Source organism: Vespa velutina, chromosome 20, assembly GCF_912470025.1.
Source record: "Vespa velutina chromosome 20, iVesVel2.1, whole genome shotgun sequence".
Lineage (NCBI taxonomy): Eukaryota > Metazoa > Arthropoda > Insecta > Hymenoptera > Vespidae > Vespa > Vespa velutina.
Window position 1 is genome coordinate 2,977,428 of NC_062207.1, and position 7,500 is coordinate 2,984,927.

General features: G+C 38.9%; 1 protein-coding gene across 6 annotated transcripts in view; it reads left to right on the forward strand.

Moving 5' to 3' along the window:
• LOC124956119 (homeobox protein cut) overlaps positions 1–7,500 on the forward strand; it is a 144,368-nt gene that overhangs the window by 133,123 nt on the left and 3,745 nt on the right. For 4 of the 6 annotated variants that reach the window (XM_047511518.1, XM_047511522.1, XM_047511519.1 and 1 more), the window contains 2 exons: positions 6,639–6,993; positions 7,131–7,500. The exon at positions 7,131–7,500 is cut by the window's right edge and continues 285 nt beyond it. In XM_047511518.1, coding sequence (XP_047367474.1) covers positions 6,639–6,993; positions 7,131–7,500 — 725 coding nt within the window. The remainder of the gene's footprint in view (positions 1–6,638; positions 6,994–7,130) is intronic. The other 2 variants (XM_047511523.1, XM_047511521.1) reach the window with 2 other exon arrangements.

Consider the following 7,500-nt stretch of genomic DNA (forward strand, 5'->3'; position numbering starts at 1 on the left):
TCTCATAGAAATCATTGTTCGATCCATTGAATAGATGGATAAGCGATATCGAAGGAAAGTAAGAAATCAATAGAGATGAATTACATAGAATTTCTAGCATTGCTTTATCCGCTGTCGTTATCGATTATTTTCTGCGTTTGACAGCCATGTTGTTTTAGACTAATAACCTAAGCTCCTCCTAGAAAATCGAAAAGACGAGAGACGAGAGTGTTTGATAAGGGGGACCTTATCCGATCGATTGTATTAAGTATATATACCGTTCATTGTAAATGACAGGCATAACAATGAATTTTCGATCGTTTTGAATTAGTTTTAGAAAATTTCTTATTATGAAAACATATGTATATGGATTTTATACTTATATATATATATATATATATATATATATATATATATACATATTATATACATATATATATATATATATAGAATAAATCGATTTAGATAAGCAGGTCAGATATTTAGAAATATTCGCTAGAGGATATCGAACAACGTTTCAATTTTATGAATAAACGAATCGAATGAATTCGAATCGGAAGCTCTTCCTTCCCTTCCTCTTTTCCCTCCCCCTTCTCTCTCTCTCTCTCTCTCTCTCTCTCTCTCTCTCTTTTATGTGAAAAATATTAATATCAATCGTCAGAGGATGTCGATCGTAGCTTTAATAATGGTGCATCCTCTGTCCTGTACACGTCCGGCGTGCGAAATAAAAAAAGAAAAAAAAAGAAAAAAAAAGAGAGAAAAAAAAGAGAAAAGAGAGAAAGAAAGAAAAAAAGGGGGAAAAAAAGAGGGGGGAGAAAGGAAAAGAAAATTTCAATGCGTATAAAATAAATTCAATGAGAGAGCTCGGGCTCTGTGACAAAACATGAGTCATGCGTCAATGGATTGTCGGTTTCCGTTGAGGATCTCTGACGACGATAATCATGACCAACGTTCGCCAGAACGTTATAGTGGATAGTAGTACGAAGGGGGTGAGGAGGGAATGTGAAAGCTGAGAGAGAATTGAACGATAAAAGAGAGGATGAGGAGGAAGTAATAATATATTCAGGGATGAATTAACGTAGTGTCAATGAATAAAACTGGTCGGGGAGGTGGGGTGGTTGGGTCCCTTCTCACACTTACTCCTATTGGATAAAGTTATACGGAAAATTCTCTATACATTGTTTAAGACGCCGATAATCGTTGCAACGTCATCGTTCGGAGTATAACGTTTACTCGGGGGCGAATCATCCTCATAAGGATAAATATACTCATATTTCATAGACCGAAAGTTCCGTAATCGACGCATGATTTATGGGCAAAAATCATCAAGACTTTATTCCGCCTGAAAAGACCATCGTCGAGTTCACGTCAGAAAGATAAGTTTTCATCGACTAAATACCTACCCTGGCCTAACGACTTATTACGGTATAGATATAGATACTGGAAATCGTTCGAGCGTGCAGAGCGAACCTGTCTTTGAAGGATTCATTATAGTGTATGTGTGTATAATCGATCTAGTAAGACTCGGTACTTATTCTATCAGTTATTTCATTTTTCTTTTCCTTTCTTTTTTCTTCCTCTTTTTTTTCTCCTTCTCCTTCTTCTTCCTCTTTTTCTTCTTCTTCTTCTTCTTCTTCCTTTTACTTAATATTTATAGACGATAAATTGTCATAAGAAAAAAGAATTATCTTCGTAATTTAAATTGAGGATGAGTACTTTAATTTAACTTTTTTGAGTAGTCAGAAAGAAAGAAAGAAAAAAAAAAGGAAAAGAAAAAAAAGAAAAACACAAAATATGAAAATGATTCAAAGTGGGTTCGCTTTGTTGAACAATATTCGTCGTGGTTTATCATTAAGAAATTACGTGGATTACGTAAAAAAAAAAAAAAAGAAAAAAGAAAAAAAAGGCGCGAAGGCGGAGGCGAAGATGGTCGGTGTCCAAAAATGAAAAATAATCGAGTGTATATGTTACACGTAGCCGCTTGCTAATCCAGCAACAAACATATCTGAATCTTGGCCCACAATTTAGTGCGGCACGTCCGAGACGTTTATTATTGCCCACCATCCTGATGATTATGCGAGCACATTTTCCGTACCCACGTTTGCGCGAATAGCAGAATACAATTGATCTAAGCATACCAACCGTGCTACGTTGCCTTCAAGAGCAACGCACGGACGAGATTACGGTAATAAAGATAGTTGGTACCGGTCCAAGTCAGTTCATCGCAGGATTTTGTTTCTTGTTCTACCGCGCCAGTCGAATTCGCTGAATTCGTCGTCGTAGTCGTCGTCGTCGTCGTCGTCGTCGTCGTCGTAGTAGTTGTCTTCGACTAGTTGACGACGATTTCTCTATTCATATGCTTTTCTCTAACTGATTCTCTCCCTATCTCTCCCTTTACCCGAATGATTTTGACATTACACGTGATTTTAGCAAATCTCCTCTAAGAACAAATATCTATTCCCGATCCTATACTCTATCTCTATTTTCATTAAATTTCAAGATGGAAATAAATGATAAAATATTTAATCCTATCGTTCGTCGAATATTTAAATATAATTATTATGAAAGTAAAAAATTACTTTGAGAAACATTCCTGAGTTCTTTGAAAGAGAAAAAAAAAAATAAAGAAAAACATCGTGAAATTTTAACCTAAGAAAGCTTTGTACATAGGGAACAATCGAATGATTTCATTGTTGGCAACGTTGGGGATGGGGTGGGGTGGGCTGGAGACCATCGTAAAAATCGATACATCTTTTGATAAGAACGAAGACAAAAGATCGCTGACCCGTTTCGCACTTACTGCCGTCATCAAACCTTCGAGAATCTTTTTAATTGCTCTTTCCCTCCTCTCTCCCTCTCCCTCTTCCTCTCTCTCTCTCTCTCTCTCTCTCTCTCTCTCTCTCTTTATTTTTCGAACAATAAGACGCCCGATTCGTTGCGTACCGATTCTCGAGTAGTTCTTTATTAGATACAGTAATAACGAGAAGGTAGATGAGGTGGAAGAGGTGAAGGAGGAAGAGGAGGAGGAGGAGAAGGAGGAGAAGAAGAAGGAAAAAAAAGGAAAAAAAAGAAAAGAAGGATGACGAAGATAGGACGATGTGAGGACGAGGACGAGTTTCCACGCGTACCTACACGATTCTATGAAAGACAATGGCTACCATTGGTGCAGCTCGACCAACTGGTAGCAACGTAATAGAGTATTCGTTCGGTTAGAAGGCGACGCAACCGTACGGTAACGTCGACGCAATAATCGACGCTGTTTCTTAAGAGTAGTCGTTGCTTCGTTGCTTAGGGAATTCTCACGAAATCGTTCCAGATTTTGTAATCGGCCATTGTCGACGTACCGCCTCAAAGGCAATGGCGACACACACATAACCGCGATCTATTGTGTTACGCGCGAGCACAATTTTCTCGGCGATCTAATCATCGAATTTGCCCGAAAGCCAAAAGGAATAACTTTTCAAAAGTCCAAGATTATCAACAATAATTGAGTTCATAACCATATCCGATATTCATAATTCTAACGTCGACAAATTTTTACAGATAGCTCCGTCGTTCACGAGGAGAGAAACTTTCTTCTTCTCTTTTTCTTCCTCTTTTTCTTCTTTTTTTTTTCTATTCTTTCTCTTTTTCTTTTTTTCCAAGCAGAGTCCACATTGTATTAAAAGTATATTGAATCGATTGGATCTTTCTTTATGATTTCTTTTTTTTCTATTCTTTTCCTTTTTTTTTTTTTTTTGTTATTATTGTCTTAGAATTCTTATCGAAAGAAAGTAGGTCATATAGGTAGAGAAAAAGATTGAGAGAGAAAGAGAAAAAGAAAGAGAGAGAGAGAGAGAGAGAGAGAGAGAGAGACAAAAATCAGAGCGGAAATGGTTAATTACGCGAGCCGCTTCTAAACCGTCCGAAGTTGTATTCGCGCGAAGCAGAGATACGAGACGATAATTAGTTGTGCTCATCGTACGTTACAATCGTTACCAGGCTACGATCACTAGGCGTTAGATCGCGATCTAACTCGTTGACTAGCTAACTTTGCGTCTTCTCTTTCTTATTACCTTCTTTGCCGTCTCTCTCTCTCTCTCTCTCTCTCTCTCCCTCTATCTATCTATCTATCTCTATCACTATCTCTATTTCTCCTCAAAGTTTCTTGAAGATACTCTCTTGAGAAAATGCCGGTGGATATATCGTAGATATAATCGAGAAGCACGCTCAATTCGCACGCTTTTCTCAACTGTTTCTCAGGGTTTTCGTGCAAATTCTCGAGGAAAGAAAAAAAAAGAAAAAGGAAAAAGGAAATTGTTTACATATACATATAGATATATATATATATATATATAAAATATGTGTACACTTACACTTAACTATCTTTAATTTTTCAATTGATTAGATTAAAAACAAAAGGATGAATCTTTTATGAAAATTCGATAGGATTATCTTCTTAGTATGAATGAACTACGAATGCGATTAAATTCTTGAATCTCGTATCTTAGCTGATAAAAGTCCATAATCTTCTCAGAAATAATCATTTATGGATTCTGTCGGGTGCTAAGGATGGCAAGGAAAATCGTTGGCATAAGTCGAAGTCTTCTGGCACGAATTCAAGCGTTGCGACAATGCGCGTATGTAAGGGGTATATATATATATATATATACATATATATATATATATATATACCAAAGTACATACATACATATGTCACGGTTCGTTCGTTCTTACGAATCGAAATCCCACCCTTCTTGAACCGTCGTCGTCGTCGATGTCGTATTCGTTTCTTCTTCTTCTTCTTTTTTTTCCTTTTTTCTTTTTTCTCTCTTCTTCTCGTCCTAGTCTGGACCACCCAGTTTCATGCGCATCGGAGCAACCAATTTCTTTGGAAGTTCCTGCAAAGTATGATCATTAATACTCTTTGCAAAGAAATTTCCTCGTTTGTCACATTTCTGTAGGAAAAAGAAAGAGAAAGAAAAAGAAAAAGAAAAAAAAAAGATAAAAGAGAAGAGAAAAATAAAGAAAAGAATGAAAAACGAAAGGAAAGATAATTCATTCGATACTCGTCGTGACATGTTCTTTTTCTATTTTCATTTTTCTTTTCAAAAAAAAAAAAAAAAAAAAAAAGGAAAAAAAAAGAAAAGAAAAAAAAACGGAAGAAAAGAAAAGATCCACGAGATTCCTTAGATACGATTCCTTTGACGGAAGATTATTAATAACTATGGCTCTTTGTGCGTAGCGTTACAAGCTACTTTAAATGACAAGAATCTTAATTGAAAGTTAAACAGAAGGGATTATTTTTGCTCGAATCAATTTAAAGACTTTAAAGCCTGACGATGAAAAGTTTCGCAAACGACGATATTATACATAGGTGTTCTTAAATTTATTAAAATGATAGTATCGACTTAGAGCATTAATGTAGAAATATATTTTCCTCCGTAGATTTATGTTTTTTAATATATATAAATAATGTTACATTAGGAATAGTTTAGATGCGAGAGGGGCTGGAGAGGGGCTTGAAGGAAGGGGGAAATTTAGAATAGTAAAGTTGGATTTGTGTCTCATATTTCTGTCGGAAGAGAACGAATAGATTTGATGGGAACACGTTGTGTGTGAAAGTCTTGGAATACCTATGTTGTACGTCGAGCAAGAGTCGACAGATTTTGATGGATCGTCCGCAATCATCCTCCAACACATAATTTCGAGCACGATTCACGCAAAGATTGCTTTAGCTCGATGATCGTACCGGTAAATTCTCGCCTCCCATGTTATTCTCCTTCTCTCGATCTATCCTCCTGTCTCTCTCTCTCTCTCTCTCTTTCTCTATCTATCTATCTATCTATCTATCTCTTTCTCTTCCTCTCTGTCTCTCTCTGTCTATCTCTCGAAAGGAATGCGAAATCACGGAGGCGTCGAATTTGCACGACGTAAACGTCGAGGATGCGGGAGCAATCAAACGCGTGATCGATGGCTCATTCGTCTGAATCTTGCGGCTGATTGGTCAATTAGACGGGAAACACGTAGGAGGACGACACTCTTGGTAGGTACGCGTTAGCGAAGGGGGCCGAAGAACCGCAAGGGCGAGGCGGTAGCGGTGGCGGTGGTGGCGACGACGGTGGCGGTGGCGGCGGCGGCGGCGGCGGCGGTGGCGGAGGCGGCTCTGAAGAGGATATTTTAATTATCGTCGGACGAGTTCCACGCGCGTCCCGCCTTCGGCATTCGTTTCGGTGCTATTGATTCTGCGTCGTATTAATTGCTTCCGCGTTTGATCGAACCCTGGATCGCCCAAAGGGATTTTCCTTGGATTACCTTTCATCGGGTGTATACTTCGTTCTCGTTGAAAATTTATTCGTCGAGGTCGAAAATCAAAGAAGGAAGTTCCGTATACTCGTTTGGCAAGAGAAAAAAATGAGATAAAGAGAGAGAGAGAGAGAGAGAGAGAGAGAGAGAGAAGGAGAAGGAGAGAGAGAGATCACAGGGATCTATTGATCGAAGAAAAAGATCGATGGATTTCGATAAAATTTGAACAATATGTTCGTCCTTTTTTTTTTGTTTTTGTTTTTGTTATCCTTCATTTATACAATGAATTATATGTACTTATATAATTGTATTTTTTATATATCCCTAAGATGAAACCGAGTAAGAACACACCACAAGTTGTGCCTCACCCGTAGAGTATGTTTCAGGCAAGGAGCAGGGAATGCCACCTTTCGCGCGTGGACCACAGGAAAGTGGTCCGCCAGAAATGAGCGACGAGAGGTTGGCCCATATCCTCTCGGAATCTGGTCATCTACAAATGAGAGGCGAGCATGAGGTCTCGAACGATGCGGACAGTAAGAGTCCTAGCAGAATTGGCTGTCCGAGTCCGTTTAGTAAGGACAGACTCGACAGCCAAAATAGGAGACTGAAGAAGTACGAAAACGATGACATTCCCCCGGAAAAGGTAGTCAGGATTTATCAGGAAGAGTTAACTAAACTCATGGGAAGGAGAGTGGAGGATCTTCGTGGACCACGAGAATTCCCTCCTAGGTAAGACCTCGAAAGCTTCTTCTATTCCGGTCGGGGACTCTCTAATTCACAAGCTCCTCTTCCTTAAATCGTACGCGAACTTCGCCATTTCCGATTGATTATTAATGAGGACAGCACACGACCTCGATTGATCGTAGCGCGGTGTTTCCGCATTTTTTCAGCGGTGCCCAAGGTCTCCAAGGTATAGAAAGAACTCAAGAGGATATCAGACTGGCATTGGACGCTTATCATCGGGAGTTACAAAAGTTGAACGCTGGTCCTGGACAAAATTCGGCATTAACAGGTTTGCCAGGATTACCTGGGCTTCCTGGTTTATTAGCTCTTCAACAGCAGGCTCTTCAGCAACATCACTTGGCGACAAATGGCGGTGGTGTACAGGACTTGAGTTTAGGAAAAATGGATATAAGGAATAAGATGATAAACGGCGTTACGGAGGAGGAAAAGGAGAAGATGGAAGAAGCAATGAGACACGCAGGTAGCGCTTTCTCATTGGTCAGGCCTAAACAA